This window comes from Cibotium barometz, chromosome 8, assembly GCF_041138505.1.
Source record: "Cibotium barometz isolate CiBa-2024 chromosome 8, ASM4113850v1, whole genome shotgun sequence".
In the NCBI taxonomy this organism is placed as follows: Eukaryota; Viridiplantae; Streptophyta; class Polypodiopsida; order Cyatheales; family Cibotiaceae; genus Cibotium; species Cibotium barometz.
In genome coordinates, this window is record NC_141053.1 from 64,052,846 (window position 1) to 64,076,959 (window position 24,114).

Here is a 24,114-nt window from a genome sequence, read left to right on the forward strand (position 1 = left end):
ATCAGTATTGTGGTCACAAAGGTCACATTTAGCGTGACCTTTGTGTCAGGATGCAGACATGTCTTGTGTCTGGGCATGCTGCTGGGCATGGGGGCTTCATCAGCAGTATTGTGGTCACAAAGGTCACATTTAGCGTGACTGTCGCAAGAAGAGATAAAAGGACCTGGCACGCCACAACAGGATGGTGTGGTTGAACGCAGAACTACATCATCAACCATTCTCCCACAAAGGCGGTTGCTGATATGACACCGGAGGAGGCTTTTACACGACAGAAACCTTTAGTTTCACATCTTAGGGTTTTTGGTGTGATGCCTATGCTCATATCCATGATTCTGCTAGGTCCAAATTTGATCCCAAATCTAGGAAGTGCAAATTCCTTGGTTGTAGCTCTCAATCCAAAGCTTCTAGATTATGGGATCCGGAGAAGATGTCCTTAGTGATTTCCCGCGTTGTTCACTTTGTTGAACCCTCGCCTGATGATTCCTGGTCTCACCCGAGCTTACCATAGAGGTTCCTTATCCTCCTGCTTCTTCCTCTTCTTCCATGGCACATCCAGCTTCTCCACTCTCGACTGCTCTGCCCTCAGCTTCTCCTACTCCTGCTTTTGTGCGACGGATGATTGGCCCGAGGGTTCCCCCTGGAAGACACTGTTCATGATTCATCTTTTTCAAATGTTGATCTTCATCAGCTTGCTGGCTCCTCAATTGCACCTTTGACACAGGCATGAAGATTACATCAGCTTCGTCATTCTTGTAACCTTGCCCTGAGTAAAGTGGTGCAGTCATATGAGCCAAGGTTGCATCCGTATGTACGTACCTTATGATATGGTATGTTTTAGTGTACGGTACGGATCCATACGTGATAACCCCCCCAACCCCCTCCCCCCCCCCCCCCCCCCCCGGCGGGCGTGAGACTGGTCTTTGGTCCAAGATCCTCCTGTAGTTACCGATTTTTCATTGCCCGTAGGTGCTCGCCTGTAGCTGGTTATTTATCCGCCTGCAGGTGATGCCATTGAGGAAGCACCAAGGGGGGTTTTGAACCCAATATCTCTTGGTCCTAGGTGTTGACAGATGGAGATCTTGAATCTTCATCTTCTTCTTCATCTGGTGGTGATGAAGTGGATTGATCGTTGAGGGCTCTGCAATGTGCAGTGATAGTGACACTAGTGACTAGAGCTATTATTTTTTGTCTTCTCTAGATAGTAAACTGTCTTTTAACTTTTAAATTTCGATTGATTGCTTATAGTATGTAACCCGTGGCATTTGAGTCATGGGTACTGAACGTTTGAGTGATTCTATTTCGTAAAACCTATTTATGCTTTTGTTTACTGATAGCTCTCATTTTGGTAACTGTGGTGTTGTTCAGAAATGAATTGTTTTTCAAATTTAAAGTTTGCAGTTTTTCATTCATTTTTTTTGTATATATATACACTATATAGTATATATTTTTTATGTTTTTATGTATCTTACAAATTTAATGCACCTCAAAATCTCAACCCATATTTGAATGCGTATTTTATGTACTTGATTCGTACCGTACATTACGTACCTTTCCACCTTAATATGAGCTTGTTACAGCTAAAAAGGCTCTTGCTCTTCCTTGAGTGGCAAGCAGCCATGGAGGTTGATATTTATTCCATTGAAAGGAATGGTACATGGGAGCTTGTGGACGGGCCTTTGCATATGCAGGTCATTGGGGTCAAGTGGGTCTTTAAGACCAAGTTTGATGGCGATGGTTCTTTGGACAAACACAAAGCCAGATTGGTTGCAAAGGGGTATTCTCAGATTGAGGGTATTGACTATGATGAAACTTTTACCCCTATAGCCAGATAGATGGCGCGTGAATGGATCTTGCAAAGATTCAAGCCATGAAATATTAGCTAGAACACAAATCCATACATGAAGCTCGCACTTTTCTTGGTTTATGCTTGTACTATAGGAGGTTCATATTTCACTTCGCAATGATTGCCTCGCCCATTGCATGAACTAACCAAGAAACGAGTTGCATTCAGATGGTTAGAAGCTGAAATTGATGCTTTCCATAACCTCAAGGATGCTATTATTATTGGGTGAGTCTTGGTAATTCCTAATTTATAGAAACCATTCATTGTGGATTGTGATGCTTGCGGCAATTGCATAGGACTTGTCCTAAATCAGGAAGCACACGCTGTTGCATATGAGTAGGAGATTGGAGGATGCCGAGCTCACTCTTAACATTTATGAGAAAGGATTGTTGGTTGTGATTCATGCTCTTACAGTATGGAAGCATTACTTATTGGGAGCTAAATTATTAGTCAAGACCGATCACCAAAGTTTGTGGTACTTTCTTATGCAAACTAAACTTTCTGAGAAACGTATGAGGATGGTGAATTTCTTTAGACACAGAGGAGAAAGGAGCACACTGATGTACTTGCTAGAGCCATCCCGTTGAGACAGACGAGAGGAGTCACACGGGAGTGAGCAATAGTACTACAACATGCCCCCATCCCCACGGCAGACATCTGCTCTATAGATCCCTAAACCTATCACCCTAGATGCACTGCTCGTATTTGTGCAAGGACAGTCCCTTAGTTATATAAACGGTACACTAGGAGACCTTTGGTATTGCATTACCCATGCAGGTTCTTTTTTGGAGACAATTGGGAGAGACACATCTCCACGTTCTGGTTCCTTAAGCACTGTAGACTCCTCCCCCTGTCCCCAACCTTCCCTCACATTCAAGCTTGAAGCTCCATAGTTTGTAAGTGTTAAAAAAAAAACTGTATTTTATCGTACGATATCCGAAAATTTCATATCGTACAAAAAATTCTCGTACGATATCGTATTTTCGTACCGTGACAACTATGGGTGGACCTAGGCAGCCTCTTGGCAGCTGTCCTTGATTGCCCGATGGACAATGTTCTACATGAACCATTACTAGGGAGAGGTGCACCCTAAGGAGCTCTGTACATTACCTCATTTATCACTTAGCTCTATCATTGTACCTAGATGTTATCCTTTTATATTAAGTTCCTTTCATTTTTGTACTATCTAAGATGAGATATTATCATGGAAACATTGTAACACTTCGGTCTCATGGGCCAATTTGGCCTTTTGTAGACGTTTAATATAACTTTCTTTCTCCATGTTTCATTTTACACTCTTGGCAAGAAAAATGTGGCTGCAGATGCTTTTATCAAGAAAGCCATATATGGTTGCAATTTTAGTTGCCTCTCATCAAGACCTGTCTGGGATATGAGACAGGTATCATTTGGATGCTGAATTTGCAGATATATGGGCTGATTTGATGATTGGTCATGCACATCCCTCTTACAGTGAGAGATGGCTATCTTATGAAAGATAACTATCTATGTGTGGTCTCAAACATGAGGCAAATGTTTTTGGACAAATGGCATGCTCCTCCCTATGCAAGACATAGAGGAATATTGCCTACCACTCATATGATTGAGAGGTATTTCTTTTGGCCAAGCATGAGAAGAGACATAGAGGCTTATGTACGTGCACGTGTCACCTGCCAAAAGGTGAAATTTGATAGGCAAAAGGCTTTCGGCTTGCTTCAACTTTTGCCAGTTTTGGACTAGCCATTGTAAAGTATTGCCATTGATTTTATCATGGATTTGTCTTGCACACAGTATGCAATGATGAAATATGAACAATTGTGTATTTGGTTGGTGATTCAGATCGCATGCGGTGGTGGTGAGAGACATTTCTCCATGCCTGCCCCACAGATCCTTTCTAGGAAGGACAACGATGTTGCATGGCACTATAGCTCCCCCGTGTGGCTTTTCCCTCCTCTGCCTCTGATGTAGCCTCCCTCCAATAGAGCGGCCAGCCATGGAGGGAGTTCCCCCACCATTCATTTTGTACTTTTGACTGCTTTTCAGTAGGGTTGTATGCAATCTCTTGGCTAAAGGATGATCACCACCAAATCCTGTTGTATGACATCCTTTATGTGTAAGCAACATGTCATCCACACAACGGCTGATCACCACCAAATCCTCGTCTTTCCTTGACATAAAGGGTACTCTGTGTCGGACTGTTTTGACAGCCCTGGCTGAGCCTTCCGTAACTTGCACACTTTGTCTTCTTGACTTGGCATCCTAAGTCCAATGGGTTGACTCACAGAAACTGAAACACCCCAAGAAAGAATCCACATACGTGTGTCCACCCAAGGCTGGCAACTCACATTTGATAGCTTGGGAAGCACATCCATAGCACTGCAACACCATATAGGAGCCATTGTAACCACAAACAAATAATGGAAACGAACAGGGGTTCGGCTCACTCTCCACCTGACCATAGGCTCCAAACCAGATGCAATGGTAAGCCACCCACTGAGCTAGACACCGTCACAACCTTGGCAAGTTCGTGCCCACAAGGCATGCACATCCCAAACCATGCATCCCCAGCCCTCACGGGTATCAATGACACAACTAACTACCACTACCTAGGACCCTTGGGATGCCCCAATCCGAAGGTAGAGCTCCCACACTGGAACTCGCTACAAAAGAGCCACAATTCCAATTTTATAGCCTCAATGACCAATTCACACCGCTATAAGAATTGTCCTTTTTCTTCTAACACTAGCCTCGTTATGTCCACACATGGGACATAACCTTCTCTCCCTCCTAATGAGAGGAAGTTTGGGAGACAAACTCTGGATACTGGCGTCGAAGTGAAGCAACGTTCTCTCAAGAATTGTGTTTATAACATGATTTTATTTCCCATGGAAATGTGGAGAAAACAACCAATAGAAAATAGGTTGTATGGTTAATAAAAGGTTTGAATGAATGGTTGTTAATAAATGTTAGTAAAGTGAGGTTTGGTATGGGTGAAGGCTTCTTGCACACTCCTCAAAGTAGCCAGAAAAAATTAAAATTTTTTGGAGGGGAAAACATAGAAATTGAAGTGGACTTTGTATAATTTCATGGTTATTTGAGTATTATGGTTTGTAAACCATGCAATTATGTGCATTTTTGGCTTAATGCAAGAGCATTTGGGGCATTTTTGTGTTGAGAAAAGCTAATGGGAGAGAAGCGTGGTATTTCTACATGCCTGCTTGCATTGGGAGAAGCAACGAGTTGTCATTTTCATGGAATTGTACATTTGGCAAAGGTAATATCACGTGGAGTGTCCATTGGTTGTGGCAAGAGGGATCTCTATGACTTGTACACATGTACCCTTGCTGTTGTACCCTAGTACCACTTGTCCTCTGTCAAATTCCGACAAGTTCTCCACGCCTGTAAGAAGAGAAAAAGAAGAGTTGAATTGTCAACATGGCTCCCAAACTTCAGACTTTTTGCATTATCTACTATTTTGCAGAACTTAAATTCCTATTTTTCTCTCCTTTGTATTTTCCTCTTGGATCTTGCGGGGAAATAATTGGCAATACTCCATTATCTCCTCAAATACACTCTTACATATTCTCAAAAATCAGCCACATTATCTTTCTTATCTCTCTCAGGCTTTCACCATAGTCTTGCCTCTATAACATATAACCATTCACCTTTGTTTAATCGTCTTTACAAGCTTTAGAACAATTTTTTGTCTATAACAAAGACGACCCATCACAAATCAATTTTCTTGGTTCTTGGACCTCCCAGATCTCAACATCTGCCTGTTTTTCCTCTAGGCATTACCTTGTGATTATCATAATGAGGTAAGGCAGAATGTTATTAAGTGCTTTGAAGACATGTTGCACTTTGCACATATCTATGATGGTACGGAGACAACTACGAGGAAGGACACTGGTCCTACCATCAGCTCTAACGAAATATCTTTATTGGTGGGTCAAGCATTGGTAAAAATTATGGAGGACCTTTTAAAGATTAAGCATTGGTAAAAATTATGGAGGACCTTTTCAAGATTAAACTAAAGTTTATTCTTGGATTTCAAGTGACCTGTGGTGATTGTAGGGAATCTTTGAGACAATCATGCTGGCCATAGTCTCAAATGAAGATCATAGCGAAAAGAATCCACACGTGGTTACTACACGGTGTCTTTGCACAAAAGTATCAAAAGACACATTCTGAATCTCTAAGCCAAAGAGTTTGCTCAACACCCAAAGTCATAAGCACCTTAGACAACTCTAGCCCAAAAAAGGCACTCAAAATGTGTCCAAGTCACGGGTTTCACTAGGTCAAGGTTTTCCCATATAGGAAACCTGCCACCTACTGCCAACTGGATCTGCCTAGTATGAAATAACAGACCTGAGACGGAAGACAACATGCGTTGCCCCACTTGGTAAACCAAGTGTAACACATCCTCCTGGGTCTCTAAATATTGTGAAACATATCATGGATACAAGGAGAACTCCAGATCCAAGGTCCCACTGCTAGGGATTCGGAATAGCACTTTGCACAAGTTCCACTTGTTCATGCAGGCATTGCATCTCCTTGTAGACTTAGCTCTCAAAATATACTCAACTCAAACTTCCCATAAGACCCATGGTCCAATAGGTCCATGTGATCACCACATGTGAATAAAGAGTTGTCACGGAAAGAAAGAGAGGAATCAAGAAGGTAGGAGCCTTGGAGAACCGAAAGACAATTCGTGTCAAATAGCCCTAGGACGGGAGAATAGAGGAGTGGTTCACATACCAAAGTGTCACAAGTCTTCTAATCTCCACAGTCAATGCGAAAGAAAAGGACTTCGGTCTCACGAGAAAGGAAAGTGTTCAAAAAGCAAATTGCTTTTCTAGTTTTCAAAAAACATCAGTTTGGCCTAAACCTACCCGCGTTTTTATGCTACCAAAAGCTAATAACACTTGTCCCATGCTTTCCAAAGCACGGTTTTTTTAAGTGCTAAAATTAACCTTTACCATCCTTTTTGGGAAAAAAACATGTAATAGAGAAAAATCTAAATTTGCACAAAAGTCGAGGGTTTACTTTTTCACGGTGTATGTTTTCTTTACACGAGTATTAATAAACAACACCCATAATTGTCAAACCAATCTTGAAAAGAAAAGCTTTTTCTTTGAAGTGTTCAAAAATAACACTTTTTGTAGGCGCCTAGTTTTTTCCCAAACTGATACTTTTTGGCACACCCATGTGTGCCATGAAGTACAGACATGTCCTAGCTGAGCACATGCATGTCCTACTGTGCATCTGTACAACTGCTTCATACACATCCTGTATGGCCAGCAACTATGCTGTTATATGGCCACTGTACGGCTGCCTGTACATATTGTATGGGCAGGATCTGTGAATGGCCTGTTGTGCATGTACAACCAGCAGAAACACTGTTGTACAGCCTGATCCCGTGCAAGAACCAGCACATCCACCTTCTATATGGCCCATAGATGCTAGGCCTAGGCTTGTATGACCTACTGCCATACGGCTGTATAGTCAGCGCAACCAGCCCATGTTCGCACCATGCCTACACACATGTGTGTTGGTGTCCCCACAAACCTATGCAAAAGCATAAGCGCAAATCAAAAAAAGCATTTGCCTAGTATGAAAAGCATCAGCATATACATGCTCTCTCCCTCATGTATGGCTAGGTTTCAAGTGCACCAACAAGCATTTATGGATGTAAAAGCACTACAGAACCATCGCTAGGCCCTCAGGCCGTCAGGATCACCCATTGCAGGATAGAGTCTATCCCCACTCCCGACTCTCCGGTAGTAGCTTGCCCTCCCGGCACTTGTCAGTGGTGGGAGATCATCATCAGCATTCCCGCATGGCACATTTGGCGGGCATGGTGCAACGAGTGTTACCATTTGGCCGCTCAAGTTGTCTTCCCCTATTTCTTGCCAAGGTACGGGAGGCTAGGGAGCTTCGTGTCACCCGTATTGAGGCCAGGACTCGCCTCACCTAGGCCAAGCCTTGTGTCACTTGGAGTGTGGCCAAGACTGGAACAACCCACTATCAGGGATCTGAGTTTCCCACTGAGCCAGTTCCGTGCTTGGGAAGACTTGCTATTTACAGGTTCCAGGAACGCGATATATATCCATTGCATAATGCATATGCACGCATCTTTGCCTGATTGAAACTGTTTTTGCGTGAATTGTTTTCGTGTGACTGCCTGCTATGACGTGTCTAGTTCACGGGCAAGGGACGCCCAGCCGAGAACCGTGCGAATGCTGTGTAATGTGACATGGTTTGTGGCATGTGAACAAGTGGTAAGTAATAAGTCGGGCACCGGCCACTGTACCTGGGGCCCAATAGACCTTTGTGTGGGAAACCCCAATCTTGTGGGCACCCTTAACCTTGTAAACACGCATTAATGTGTGAACCCTTAAAAGAGGTGCCCAGCCCAGTTTGAGGTGCCACGTGGCATTTGGAGGTTGGACCCCTTCCACTTCAAGCCCACCAACCTCTCCCATGATTACTCTCTCTCAGGTTTGGTAGCTGGCGCATCACTCCTTACCACTCCATCTGCAAATTGACACTTTCTCAGGTGTTCCCCTTGCTGCCGTACAATACCCAACTGTGCACCTTTGTACCTGCCGTACCTGATCGTATACTTGCTGCCATAAAGTACCCAACTGTGAACTGCTGTACTAGCTGTACTCAACTGTACCTGCTGTAGCTGCCTGCACCAGCTGTACCTGACTACATCTGATGTACTTGCTGTGCATTTGCAGCAACCTGTATGGTGTACCTGACTGCTGTAGCCACCTACTGTACCCGCTGTAACTGACTGTACTTGCAGTACCTGCTGTAGCAGCCAACTGCACCTTACTGTACCCGACTGTGTACACACAGTACCAGTTGTACTCGACTATGATACTTGCAAGCACTTACTAAAACCTTACTGTACCTGCAAGTACATGCTGAAAAACCTACTGTACCTGCAAGTGCATGCTGAGAACCCTACTGTACCAGAAAGCACATGCTGAAAACCCTACTGTACCTGCAAGTACCTGCTGGATATCAACCTGAACCGGAACCAAGTGTACTTGTTTGAGTACCGGCTATTGACACCACATACCAGTACCTGTTCCTGTACTCATAGTTGTTTCTCGTACCGGTACGAATGGGTTCGTACGGTATGGTTCGTATGGCACGATACCGTACGATATCGTACGGTACGATTTTTTCCCCCCCCCCCCCCCATTTTTTTTCCCTTGAAATTTTTTTTTCCAAATGCTAAAAAAAATATAGAAACCCTGCTTTACGAAGATCCCAAATGCTCGCAATTCTTCGCAATTTTCGTGTCCACTCAGTATTCCATATGGAGTTGTTGAGAGACCTAAAAAAATCTGGCGAGGTAGACTGTTAGTGTACACTTGATTGGTAGGATGAGAGAATCTTGCTACATCACTTGGGGATCCCTGGTATAGGTAGGCTAGACAATTAGATTCTCAAGTTATGCACGAGGGAGAAGATTTGGACATGGCCATTTTGATTTAGAGAGGAGTCCCTAAACTTATCACCCTAGATGCACTCCTCGTATTTGTGCAAGGACCGTCCCTTAGTCATAAACGCTACATTGGGAGACCTTTGGTATTGGGTTCTTTCTTAAAGACAATCGGGAGATCCAGCCGGGAGAGACACATATCCATGTTTTGGTTCCTCAAGCACTGTAGGCTCCTCCCCTCCCAACCTTCCCTCACATTCAAGCTTGAAGCTCCATAGGTTGTAAGTGTAAAACATAAAAACCGTATTTTATCGTACGGTATCCGAAAATTTCATATCGTACCAAAAATTCCCGTACGGTATCGTATTTTCGTATCGTGACAACCATGCCTGTACTCCTACCCGTTTGTGTACCTGTACCTGTTTGTGTACTCATACCATGGAGGTTTGAGCCACGGTCTTTGCGAGGGTGTAAGCGAGGCTCTAGTATGAGAGCGCATGTTTGGTCTCGGAGCGATAGTTTTGCGTTCACTTCCCTCGAGAGACTGGTGATGAGGCTATTTAGACTCATTCGACGAGTCCCGCATTGATAGTCTACTCCGACACACTTTTTTTTGGATAACTTGTCTTCATACTTTCATTGCATTGGATTATTTGGTAGGCAAGCCCTTGGAACTTTGTACATATTAAATACTCCAATAATATACTTCAGTATTGAAAGAGATGTTGGTCATGTCCACTCCCGGCTAGTTCAGGTGTGAACCCAGCTTACTCACGGGCACTTTTTTCCTGTGACTGGACACAGGTTTTTTCCCGTGTGAACACACTTATGTGTGTTGGGCACTTTGCCCTAGGCCTTTTAGTACTCGCTTGTACTTTCATTTCATATCATTATTGAGTACAACTTTTCCAGCACTCTCACGTTTCTTTGTGCTTGAGGTTGTGTGTGTGTGTGTGTGTGTGTGCAGGCTAGCTTCCCTCCTACCCAACATTGGTATCAGAGCCTGGTTAGGGTTAGGGTTACACCTTGCTTCCCCCCAACATTAGGGTTAGGGTTTGCCCCCTGCTACCCTTCAGCCTATTGCATACTTTATACACGCCACACTCTCTCTCTCTTACAAGTCTCCTACATACATGGCTTGTGGGATCTCCCCCGAGACAGATATGCACGCCTCGCCCTGGAGTCCTCCCGACAGTTAGCTTTACAGGGAGACACGGCTTGTTGGTATGGACAGATGACATCTTGGTTCCAGGCACATGGTTTTAGCATGGACAGATTGCCTCCCTTCCAGTATTCTCTGGAGGCACCCTCTCTCACTCTTACACGGACAGAGATTACCAGACTCATCCGTCAGGATTTAGTTCAGCTGGACATTAGGAGGACATGGATACAGCCGACTGAGGAGCTGGGCACGAAGATGGCTTTCTACAGAGAGCATTTTCTTCAGCTCACAGCAGATGGTTTTGTGATCAGACCCAGTTACATGGATGTACACTTGTCTCATGCAGTACGATGTGCTATTGGTCAGATTCGCACATCCTCACACCAGCTTGAGATTGAGATTGGCCGATATAGAGGTATACCAGCTGAGGCCAGGATATGCCGAGTATGCCATAGGGAGCCAGAGACAGAGCTGCATTATATATGCCATTGTACTGCATACTATGAGATACGTGGTCGTTTCCACTGTTTATTCAGAGAGGGTTTTGGACCACTTTCCAGAGTCATGGGGTACCAGGACCAGAGGTGTTTGGGATTGTTCTTGCTTGAGCTGCGGAGGCATAGAGATAGCCTGCTTAGGCGCACAGAGAGCCAGACTCAGAGGCACATTACAGACTTCTTTAGTCCAGCCATCACTGCGCCAGATGGACCACAGCAGCAGCAGGACATGGATACCGCCCACACCAGGGGTACACTGATTGATCGTGCGATTGAGCCAGACGCCCACGACTACGGAGGAGGGCATCCCAGCATAGACGGAGGTTGCAGCGGCAGATTCGGATTATTCTTGCGAGGCATGCGGGACACCCAGTCAGGGTGCTGACCACAGAGGATATTGAGGAGATCCGCCAGTGTTCGATGCGGCACATATTATGAGATGGAGGTACCTCCATAGTGTACCTTCCAGTTCCAGTTTCATTTTCTAGGTGCCAGTAGTATCATCTTTGTTTTTCATTTTCTGGGTTTTTTTATCCAGACATTGTATCAGATCCACCATGATGTAACTTTTGGTCTCATAGGTCATTATGGCCTTTTGAAGACGTTAATATAACATTTCATTTCATTTCATTTCATTTCTAGATCTGCAAGTACTCTTTCTGCTACACTACTGTACTTTTACACGTTTCTATACGTTGCTCACGACCTGCTGTTGTACGATGCCGCCTGTACCGTACACTGTTGCTGTGCGCCGCTGCCTTGCTGCCCCCTCTACCGTCGCCCTCACAGCTGCCGCCACCGTTGTGAGCTGTAGCTGTCTTCAGGTCCGTTGTAGTTCGCCGCCTGTCAGGTCCGCATCACCGTCGACGGTACAGTAGTCGCTTGCGCCCAGATCTCACAGATTGCAGGCAATTTTGGGTATTGCAGGCACATTTGGTTGGCATTGGGACATTTCCTCCAAATTTGGGTATTACAGGCACATCTGGTTGGCATTGGGGCATTTCCCCCAATTTTTGGGCATTGCAGCACTTGGTAGAGGTGACAATTGCATTAGCAGACTTACAGGTGCAGATCCGGTTCAGATGTGGTCTAATTAGTTGCCTAAAAATTAGGGCTTTTCTACATTGAGCCCATCACCACTGCAAAGGGTGCTTGGGATACCTTGGCGGCATTGTATTCAGGTCGCAATGAGGCTCGTGTAGCTTACCTTCGGGGCAAGCTTGACCGCATGCTTGAAGGTGACTCTATCGATCAGTACCTTACGTATGTGAAGGACCTACGAGAGCAACTCATTAACATTGATGAGGTTTTGACAGATAGCTATCTTGTTCAGACAGTTTTGCGCAACTTGCCTGACTCTTATCAGACATTTGGCACCACTTTGCGGTTGTTGGCTGGCAATGCACCTAATGCGGTCACTTTTGACAACCTTGTGACTCTCTTGCTTAGTGAAGAGCAATCTAATTCCAACAGGAACAACATGATGTCTGTTGAGTCAGTAATGGCTGCTCCTTTTCGTGGGAATAGATCTGGGCCTAAACCTAGCCCATCGAATCCTCCCAAGACAGAGGACAAGCCTGAAAAGAAAAAGCGCTGTAACTATTGCAGGAAAACAGGGCACACCATAGAGGAATGCAGGAAGCGTATTGAGAGTGAAAAAAAGAAGAAGCTGGCATCTTCTTCCACAGGTGCATATCAGGCCAATTTGGCTACACATGTGTCAGCCTTGACACTTACATCTTCATTGCATGCAGAGATGTCTTCTGATGCCATTGCTTTTGATGACTATGCTTTATAGTCTATACTTCATGGTATGCATTGTCTGGCAGATGCATTTCAGGGGGGGATTCTAGTTGCCCACATGCAGTTGGTGATGCCTCATGGTCACTTGTGCTTGTTGATCCTTATGCTGGTCTATGCTAGACGCTTTCTCTTATGTGATTACTGGAGATGCCTTTTATGCTGTTTTCCCTTGCTAGCGGGATTGTTTCTATAGTGTTGACATTGTCACTTTCTCACATGTGATGTTTACTGGGAGTGCCTTTTACACACTTGGCCAGTGTTGGCTTGCTCTCATGGTTTTGACATGGATTCATTGTGGGATTATGCATCTTTACATTTGCCATACATGCCACTGATCATGTCATCGCTGAGAGTTTACCTATCCTCTCATAGCATTGGCTGATGCCCGCCTCGAGCCCCCACTTTTTCTCCCCATTTTCAGCTTTCCCCATTGCTGAATTTTTACTTTTATCAGCCCTACCATTGCTGATTTTTTCCTCATCGGATCCTCTATTGATGAGTTTCACTTTTGTAGCTTTCATTGCATGTCTCACAGGCATGACTTCAAAATCCTGTTGCCTTTACACATGTGTATATTTGCTACCTCTTCTTATGCTTATCACTGGTGCAGTTACAGAGCATTGATGTGGATTACATGCAGTTCAGCTTGGCATTTGGCACTTGCCTTCAGGGGGGTATTATGCGATGCCTCTTGATTTGATGCAGTTGATGTCCACATGATCTTTTCCATGCATTTCTGGTGATGCATTTTTGTACTACTGTGACTATGACATTAGGGATTCTCCTTTTTCCCGTCATATAGTGCTTGCTTTTTCCATTGGCACTGCAGTTCACTCTTACTGTGGAGCATAGTGCAGGGCAGCATTCACAGCTTTATCACCCTGCTGCTACCCGTTCAGACCATTCATTTGAGGGGGGTTTGTTGGTCATGTCCACTCCCGGCTAGTTCAGGTGTGAACCGAGCTTACTCTGACGGGCACTTTTTCCTGTGACTGGACATAGGTTTTTTCCCGTGTGAACACACTTATGTGTGTTGGGCACTTTGCCCAAGGCCTTTTAGTACTCACTTGTACTTTCATTTCATATCATTATTGAGTACATCTTTTCCAGCACTCTCACGTTTCTCTGTGCTTGAGGTTGTGTGTGTGTGCAGGCTAGCTTCCCTCCTACCCAACAAGAGGAGGGGGGGGGCTGTTCGCAGCCCCCGTGGTGGTGTACTGTGCAGTGCCCGTCTCTTATGCGGATTATCTTGTGTAATGATGTATCATTCAGTTGTTTTGTGCAATGTGGCTTTTACATTTTGAGTGTTGACGTGCATATTGTTCACAAGACGGTGCCCAAGGATGTTCACACCTAGCTGGTGTATATTATTCTTTTAGTTGTATTATTCTTTCCTTGTACATGATTAGTTTAGGACTCTCGTGTGCTGTATGTGTGATTCTGCTGAACTCTTTTCTATCTCTGAAAACCCTAACACGTGTTCTACAATTGAGATGTTTGGTCTTGAATGTAAGCTCAGCTCCTAAAATCTAGCATATCAGTATCTTTGTGGCATGAATTACAGCCAGTATCTCTTTCTTGTTCACTCTTGAAGACAATTTAGTGTAGCTTTGAGTCTCAGGCTTTCTAAGGCTACTGCATAATTCTCTTGGTTTAGGACTGCTGCAGTGTACGTTGACACAAATCTCCATCTCACAAAGCATCGCTATTGATATCTTGTTCTCTTGCACTCATTAGCAGCCAAGCCTCTCTTGGATTCAAGAGAGATGCATGCCTCAATCTTATTTGCACTCTGAGAACAAGGGTGATTGATATCGGTAGCCATGTCACCTTTTCTTCATGCATGATTGCCACAGTATTAACCTCATCTGATGTGGTACATTTGCCTCAGCAACGGAGACTGGCCTGCATTTCTACAAGCAGGATGGCATTGGCCTCACAGTTTGCCTAGATTTTCATAGATGGAGGCTTGGCAGATATCCTGACTCGGTTCACCTTGAGATTTTTGGTTAAGAGACGATCAACAGCCTCATAGTCTGGCAGACTGGAGGGTACGCTGCCATAAGACCGTTAAGAGACGGTTGAAGAGCCTCCAATCCCTTCCACAGAGTCTTCTAGTGCCATTTGGACAGACTTAATTCATACTCTTGGCTGGTGGGAGCACAATTCCAGGGTCATGTGGGAATGGAGGACAGCTTTCTTACGCATGTGGAGCCTTGGGTTTTGTGTGTCTGGAGGCACAGATGGAATCACATTGTGCTACAGGCCCCCAATATGACTTCTCCCTCCACCTCTTCGTATCTAATCTCCCACACAAGTGGCAAGCCATGGAGGCATCCTCTTCTCTGAGACTTGTGCCTTGATAAAGGGATTTTACCAGTTCTTTCAGGGGAACCTTTTATCATGAGGAGATAAAAAAATCTGTTTCGGTTTTTGGTTATGAAAACATGACCTCACAAGCTACAGTTGTGATTGAGAACTGTGACACATCCTCCGTGAGGTGTTGTGTGGGCCATTGAACAGAAGTCAGTGTCACCATCTTCTTGTTTATGAAACTCATTTTCCTTTTCAATTTCAGTGATGTTGCGTGCTCTAAGCTCCCCCAACATGTGTGGTTTGGGCATATTTGGGGCAGTAACTCTTCAAAGACTGCTTTAGCCTTGACTAAAGGCGAGCCTAGATTGGTCATGGAATGCTGCATGAAGGGTGTGATTAAGATGAAAGAACATGTCTGCTTTAAGGTTTTGCAACGGCTGAAAAATAGCCCCCAAAATATTCATACATAGGGTAGGCATGTAAGCCTTGTGGTTTCTTCAAAATGAGCCTTTTTAGGAAGTGGTGATATGTATCTTTTCTCAGAGTTTTCATGCTCGTTTCGTTTCTAATAATGAATTGTGTAAATTTTGAGCAGGAAACTGATCCATTTCAAGGCTGCTGGATGACAGATTCAGTACATCGGGATGAGTGATGGAGTATTGTAAAACTATGTATTTATTGCAGGTGATAGTGGCTAAAATGCGTGGTAGTTGTAAGAGTAGGATCCCACAACTTCAAATGAAAAAGAAGTATTGACCTGAATTCTAACATTTTAGGTCAGCAGAAAAAAAGTGGGCTTTGCCTTCAGCAAGGACCAAAAGAAAGACAAGTGGATGCATGACCAGACAAGCAGCATTAGGCCTGCAAGATTGTAGTCGTTTTCTTTGTTTAATGTATATATGAAGTTGAAAAGGAAAGGGGGAGGGGAGTGGGGGTTGTGTCAACATGTTATTATTACTTAATGCCAATGCCAAGTACGATGGACATCAAGTGCAAGGCTCCTGGGAATTATAGTGTGTTTTATGTAAGTTGGATGGACAATGGGTGCTCAATGCTTTTATAATTTGCCTTATCCATTCCTGGTGGGCAGCTTATCAGGCTTTGTAAGTGATGGGGCAGCACGTGCAAGGAATCTCCAGGTTTTTTGTTCGTTCCTCTAGCTCGTAACAACAATTTGTTTTGATTCCCCCCCTATTCCCCTTTGTCCTTAAACACGTAACTTCATGCATTCTATGTTGTAATGCCTATCCTTTCAAGAGCAATCAAACAAGTACTTGTTGCCATGTATGTTGCTGGCAAGGTTTTGGTAGGGGGATGACGTTGATGACAATGAGCTCTTGGTGTTGGAAACTTTTTCAGTAGCAGCTGCACGGAAGCATTTTGGGCATATGCATCCGATTAACACGACCTTTTCAAGTTACATTTCTATATATAATGTCCAAGAGGTAGTGGTGATGAATTTGGACAGCATGTAGTGTGGGAAACGTTTCTTTAGGCCATCCTTGCTCGAGTGGGGATGAAACTTAAATTGAGGTTTGAAGAGTTTTGTTTGTTTGTTTTGATTGTGGACACAACCAAACAATAACAAAAAAAGATAAGCTTTTTTGATGTGGAACACCTTGATTCAGGCACTATGTGAGCAATGTAGAGGATTTGTGTACCACTGGGGAGGTAGAGATAGAGGAGCACTATATCTGTAGATGCCCAATATACTATGAGATTCGGGGCTGATACCATTGTCTATTCAGGGAGGGATTTGGCGCACTCTATAGGGTGATGGATTATGAGGATTAGGGTTGCCTAGGCCTATTTCTGTTGAAGATGCGTCGCCATAGAGATAGACTATTTAGGGCACAAAGATCAAGATGGGACACATCACAGAGAGTCCTCACAGTTTTTTGCTTAGACAATCCACGAGGTGACCATACATTGTACCCGTGAGAGTAGGAGGAGCCCGAGATCAAGGAGACTTGCTAGTGCCTTATCCAGAACACCCATTAGCGAGGGGTCACCATTGAGTTCGACGTCCACACCCACCTAGTTGTTGACCCTTGATAGAACAACTCTAGATTCGTGACATACTTGAGCGGTATCAGAATAGCTCCCGCTAAGCAATGGATGTGTCTCACCTGTTTACCAGTTTTGGGTAATACATAATCTTTGTAATCCCTTATGTCTCATAGACCTTACGGTTTTTTGAAGATGTTTTAATGTAACTCTCTCTCTCTCTCTCTCTCTCTCGTCTACATGGCCACCACCATTACCGATATATGCATGGTATTTGGAGGTAGTTGAGTGGTTTCATGTACATAGCATATTGATAGATCGTCTCGTCCCATTTCATGACATTCCCTCCACCTCGACCTTTCACATGACATGAGCTCAACCGGATCATCCGGTTCCATTTACTTGAACTATACATATATTGGACATGGGTGTCACCGTCAGAGATCGTCAGAGATTGGTAAGAAGTGTGAGTTCTACAGAGATCACTGCTTGAGACTCTTTGATCACGGATTCATGGAGAATCCAAGATACATCCATATACAATGCTATGCGTTTCGCGATTGGGTAGCACAGGGGGTCATCCCACTGTCTCATAATGGAGATTGGCAGAATATCCCATAAGAGGAGAGGAAACAGATGCCATATGGGATTGTTAACAACTCCCTTGGTTCACATGGTTTTGCTTGTCCGACCTACCGTAAGGTGCTTCGCCATCTTACCAAATGGCATCTATTTGCAACATGGCTTCACACAGTGGTCAATGGTTCCTTAGACCATCTACATCATCTTACGAAAGTGGTCAATGGTTTCACACAATGGTCAACGGTTGTCTATTTGACATTAAGTGCAATGGTAAGGTTGCTTTATATGTTCCAACATCGTCTTGGTTCACATGTTTTCGCTCGCCCGACCTACCGTAAGAAGGTGCTTCGCCATCTTACACATGCGAGAGGGGACCTAACTTTTGTAAGACAATGTTGGCACATATGAAGCAGCCTTACCATGTGCTTAATGTCAAATAGGGAAAGTCTATGGACTCTGTGTACATAGTTGCTTAAGCCTAGTAAAGGTCGGACCATTTTTAGGTCGGTGTAGAATGAAAGCTAGTCATTTGTATGTAAGTCATTTTTGACAATAAGCAATACACAATCATTTCCTTGGAATAGTTTACTTGTGAGCTTTTCTTCTTCCCTCTTCTTGCTTGCTTGTATGCTTTTGAATTCATGCTTGTTGGATGGATGCTTGCTTGAATAAGTTTGATTGTAGAATTCTCTCTTCCATTAGTCTCTTAATCCCTTGCTTTTTTTGAGAAGCCCCATCACGAAGGACCATGTCTTCTTGCCTCCAGCTAGGCATTGAGAACTCTCCCTTCACTCGTTTGGCAAGGAGCATTCTGTTGTGATAATAGAGTGAGAACGCGAGATAGACAAGCTAGTGAATCCACAATTTGGAAGTTACATTTGCGGCTCGAAGGCAGGTCCCAAGGACGCATGCTTTGGTAAGGCTAAGGTAAGCTCTTGACTTCAATATATTTTGCACCACTATCAAGGACTAGTTTAGAGCTTGGTTTCATTTTTTCATTCATTCTAAGCTATCCCAATATTACTCGTTGTTGATTACTCTTCGAAAAACATACAGTTTTAGAGCATTGGATGTGTTTGATTTTGATTTGAAGTTTGTTGGGCATTAGGGTGCTCTATTTTTATCTATTGGTAGGACAAAACCTTGGTTTTTTGGTGATTTGCATGGAATTGGAACCCGAGGCTTAGATTTGATTTCTTAACAATGATGATTAGGAGTGGAATCCGTTCTAAAAACATGAGGAATGAGCTTCAATAGGTTAAATTATAGTGAAATTGTTAACTTTTGTTTATGCCTTTCATATTTTTTTATAGTTTATTCATGCATTGTTGGAATTGATTAGAAGCATGCTAAACTATCAAAAAAGAATAAAAAAATACTTAATTAGTTACATCACACCTATTAACTAGGATTAGGATCATTGATCACACTCTTTCAAGTCCAAAAAATCATAAAAATACTAAAAACTAGATCAAACCACCTCTCGAGTAGGGGATGTGAGCTCGTAGTCCCGCATAAAAAAATGCGAGTCTTGATACGTGAGCTTGTAGATGTGAGCTATAAGCGTGGACATGTAAGCCGTGGATACATAAACCATGAGTCTTGACACGTGAACTTGCAGACGTGAGCTTGGAGACGTGAGTCTAGAGGTAGGTATACCTAACATAGTATTGATTAATTATTATTGCCTTAAAGACTCGTATGGACATATTTAACCATATCCTCAGAAGACTTTCTTGTTATAAAATCTGTACTAGCTACAAATTCAAAAGAAAATTCTTGTCCTTTGTAATTATTAAAAAATTAAGTACACTTATTACCCATTTTACACACCAACATTGTCATAGGCTCAATTTCTAGATTTTCGGGTCTCAGGTAGGCTCATTTCATACAAGAAAAGTATATGAGCCAAGTTCATTAAAAAAACAGAAGTGCGAGCCTATAGTCGTGAGTCTAGAGGCGTGAACTTGTATACGTGAACTTGGACACATGAGCCTAGAGACGTGAGGCTATAGGTATGACCTTGCATACATAAGCTTGGACACTTGAATCTAGAGGCACGAACCTACAGACGTGTGCATAGACATGCAAACTTGCATACACAATCTTGCAAGCGTGAGCCTAGCTTGGAGACGTGAGTCTAGAGACATGAACCTGGACACGTGAACCTAACACCAAAAAAAAGAAATATTAGCTTTTAGAAAAACTCATTTGAAATCATTTTCAAACCTGCACCAGAAACACCAAGGATCTTTGATGCGAACGCGGTGGTCTGGACTAATTATTGGAAACGACAATACATTTAATTAAACCATATCAAATCATACTCCCTCAAATCCATCAAGCTTCGATCCCAATAAACGACTAGGACTCAGTAGAGTGCTCTTATCTCTAGAAGACTAGACTTCTTTGGATCCACCCCTTGCGAGGAGCTTTGGGAAGAAATGAGCCAATGAAATATAGAAGTGAGTGGAGAAACAAGGAAACCCTCAGAAAGAAGGGGAGAGCCACCACAAGCCTCTGAAATCCGATTTCTCTAATTGGCTCTGTTAATGCCTTCAATTTTATGAAGAAGGTGCTTAATCGACCTGTTTTTGGGCCCAGCTCCAATGAAGGAGTAGGGGCCTCAAGGTTCGCTCCCACAGGAAGTGGTAAAACTCTATTAGATGCCATAATGTTTTAAACATTTAGCGTCGATTCTTAGTTGGGTTTATCCCAAGCAAACCATGATACACAAGCAGCCAAAGAGTCATAGTTGGGTTTATCCCAAGCAAACCATGATACACAAGCAGCCAAAGAGTCATAGTTACAACAAACGAGACATGCTTCTTTTGTTGTACCACGAGGGATAAATGTTCCATTGTATACATGACAACAAGCCACATAATGCAAGTAGGAGTCCTGCTCTCCACATGAGCTCATTATAGAAGCATCTTTCCATGTAACTTTCCATAGAACCCAATTCTTGTTCTTTATTGATTGGACGAGGAACATGGAACACATGGAGGGATAAGGAGCCAGTGTCAAGGCCTACCTCATCACAAAGAGATCCGCAAGGGCATTCACAAAGCGTATTCTCAGCGAGCTAGAAGCCTCAGAGCCTGGTTGGCGAAGGAAGTGGCGAAGTAGGCTTGGTCCGGTGGTCTTGCCATAGCTGAACTGTTTTCTTTAGGGTCATGGCTTCTCTTCTCTAATCTTTCAGACTTTGCACAATTGAATAATACTCCTCGGTATCTCTATTGGCTCATGTCTTTGAAGATAAAGAATAGGGAAAAAAATGTCATCATGGGGCTCTAGTGCATTGAGAACTTGTGCAGCAATGGAGGTGGCAGCAGGTCTTTTGCCAAAACGTCGGTTTCTTACAAGATTAAATGCTTCAACTCCAGCAAGGCCTCAATCATGTGATGTGCTTATCTAAAAAGTTGGATGGGTGTATTTCCTTCTGATTGGACCTTTTGAATCTCTCTTTTGCTCTTTGCTCTCACCCAACAAATGGCTTTTTGGTGCATCTGGCCAATCTCTCTCATAACTCATTAACTTTATCTATAACTTCTCGAGATCTTAATAGCAACTCCACACTCCTCCTGACCGATCTGAAATATGTGGTGGTTGCTCGCACCGAGAGAGGGAGCTTTATTATCTTCTGCTACCCGGTACACATGTTCTAAATCTAACAGTTGTATACATCTCATATGTTTGTATGGCACATATGGTATCAAGTAGGCTACCTATGTCATTAACTTTATCTTCTGGAAGCTTCTCTTCCTCTATCATTTCTTCAAAAAGCTACGATATCTCGGCCTCTTTGCTCACATTTACCTTCAGTCTACTTGCTTGAAGATATATAGTTGTTTTGTTTGCAATTTTTCACTTTTTATGTCACTCTCTACTTCTTGTGCGACATTCTAATGCAAAGCGACTTGGTTTGCCACAATAAAAGTAATCCTAGGAATCCTAGTCTTGATTGCTGTCTTTGCCAATTACCTCAACCTCTTTGGCTTCCCTTGCCTTGAGATTGGCCTCTTCCACACCTGTGTGTGTTTGCTGCTACTATTGCGAATCATTAGACTGATGTGTCCTTAATTTAGAATTTCTAAAATGGCCCACTATCTTGGCCTTGATCATGACCTCTACCTCTACCTCTACTTGAATTTGAGTAGAAGGCCTATTTTGAAGTGTTCTTGCTTTGGGAGGAAGAGAATTCTTCACCCCCAAATACTTCTCTTCGATGATAACGTAGATATTGAATCTCGAAAGTTGAAAAAATTCTCTCTTATAGTAATAGAAATCTTGAATGGCACGCATTCTCTACTATGCCCATTCAGAAAGACGCTCACCAAGTCATCATCTTCCCATTAAGACATAAATAGATCCAAGGGATTCAACAATATCCTTGATCTTCAATCCATACTCATTGAGGACATTTTCTTCTCCGCTATATGTAGCTCTTGTTTTAGCTATAACTCCCTTGCCTTTGTATTTGTTTGGAATATCTTCACTAGGTTTTGCCATGCAACTGTTGGAGTGTTGGCATCATGTATATGCATTCCCTATCATAGTGTCTATCACACTGACTGAAAGCCAATACACTACTTTCTTTGCACCCTAGTTTTAGTTTTTGAATGTCTTTATCTCTGCTAGTGTAGCATTCTCTTTAGGCAATTCTAGGAGGCTTCTCATTGTCTCCTTCAATAAAGTCCCAAAATCCTTTTCCCATCAAGAAATTAGTCATACTCAACTTCCACGCATGGAAGTTGTTCTTGTTAAACTTTTCACTGAAAATTTGATTAATATTGTCAGATATCTTTGCTTGTAACTACCAAAAAATTGAAACATACAATTTTTGTATGCAACCTGCAACATAGCAGCATCTGCTATAACTCCTATAGTAGCGATACTTCTGCATAATTTGTATGTCACAACACATGACTAGAGTACATTTACATACATCTACAATAAAAAATACATATGTAAGCATTGCCATGGATACACAAAATGCACTATTGCATTGGAATAACCAGAGTTTGGACAGAAATAATTCCAAACCAGAACTTCTCAGAAGTGCTTGAAAACAACTTATAGTGGCCGAACGAAGGCCAAACATGCCTGAAATGCAAATCTAGCCACCATAGAGGCACCTTCATGCCTACAAAGATAGCTCTTGAATCAGCGATGTGTAGCTCCCAAACCTACCTAGGGAGTGTCGTACCAAAATAAGAAGGGAAAGAGATGATGATGCTTTTACTTGTGTACTACTTCCTTTGCCTTCGTAGCTTCCTTTGCTTGCCTCTCAAGTCCTTAGCTTGAATAGCTATAATACCATGAAAAGATTGGGAGAGGAGAGATAGCTTGAGCTCTTGCACAAGCGCACATGCACACACGCACATGCACATGCACACACGCACACGCACACGCACATGCACACAAGCACACAATGGAGAAGATACACACAAAAATGGAAGGCTTAAACCTTCTTCTTCTTGTTTCTCTCAAAATATGTCTACAAAGTATGAGTGAAAACCAACATAAGTACTAGAGTACTATGTACAAGTGGTCCATAATGTGAACATGCTAAGTAGGTGAGCTGGCAGTCCAACTATAGAATCACTCACAAAGATCCATCATATCAGACCAAATACGTTAGTGGTGTAACGGTGGAATAATCACCTAGGCACATCTCATGAGTGCAAGCTCGTGTTGAGCTTGACATCTTTAGTGAAGATTCATTATGTTAGCTACCAAATATGTTAGTGGCGTAAAGGTGGAACAATTATCTAGGCACGTCATGAGTGTCAGCTATTGTGTGTTAAGCTTGACATCTCAAACAATTTTGTCACTCTGCTTTGGTATAGCTTCAACTTTGAACAGTGTAGCATTAGATAGATCATCATCTACTCTAACTAGTGCATCATCATTAGGTGTACCATCTAGTGATTGTCCCTATGGGGCTTGGTTTATTAATAACATACAATAAGGCTTGATAGTCAACATAGAAAACAAACTTATTAGCTAATAGGTAATACCAAAATTTATCATTGCAAATACTATAGCTAATCCTTCATATTCTGTGGTGGTATAATTTATCTCAGCCTCACACAATTGTCAACTAGAAAAACTTATAGGGTAGTCTAGTTTGTGTTCACCTGACTAAGATAGGACACATCCAATAGAAAAGTTAGAAGCATCTATTTGCACATGGAATATAATATCCTAGTTTGGTCCTTTTGTAAGATTGGAGAGCTAGTAGCTAGAGCTTACGTTAATGTATCATATGCATGTTGGCACTCTTCTATCCACTCAAATATGATGAAAAGCTTATAAAATGGATGCACAATCTTGGCATAGAAGAGTATAAACCGTTTGTAGTTACCTACATGACCCATAAATCTTTAGACTGCCTTGTAGTTTTTGTAGGTGGGGGTAATTCTAAGATAACTTTTATCTT

General features: G+C 42.9%; 1 protein-coding gene across 4 annotated transcripts in view; it reads left to right on the forward strand.

Annotated features, from left to right (window-relative positions):
* Nucleotides 1–16,321, forward strand: part of LOC147636543 (uncharacterized) — a 78,110-nt gene extending 61,789 nt beyond the window's left edge. The window contains exons 7-8 of one of the 4 annotated variants that reach the window (XM_086802014.1): nucleotides 15,676–15,764; nucleotides 15,857–16,156. In XM_086802014.1, coding sequence (XP_086658140.1) covers nucleotides 15,676–15,732 — 57 coding nt within the window. In that variant the 3' untranslated portion in view covers nucleotides 15,733–15,764; nucleotides 15,857–16,156. Of the gene's footprint in view, nucleotides 1–15,675 lie in introns of all 4 variants that reach the window. The other 3 variants (XM_086802016.1, XM_086802013.1, XM_086802015.1) reach the window with 3 other exon arrangements.
* Nucleotides 16,322–24,114: the final 7,793 nt, after the last annotated feature.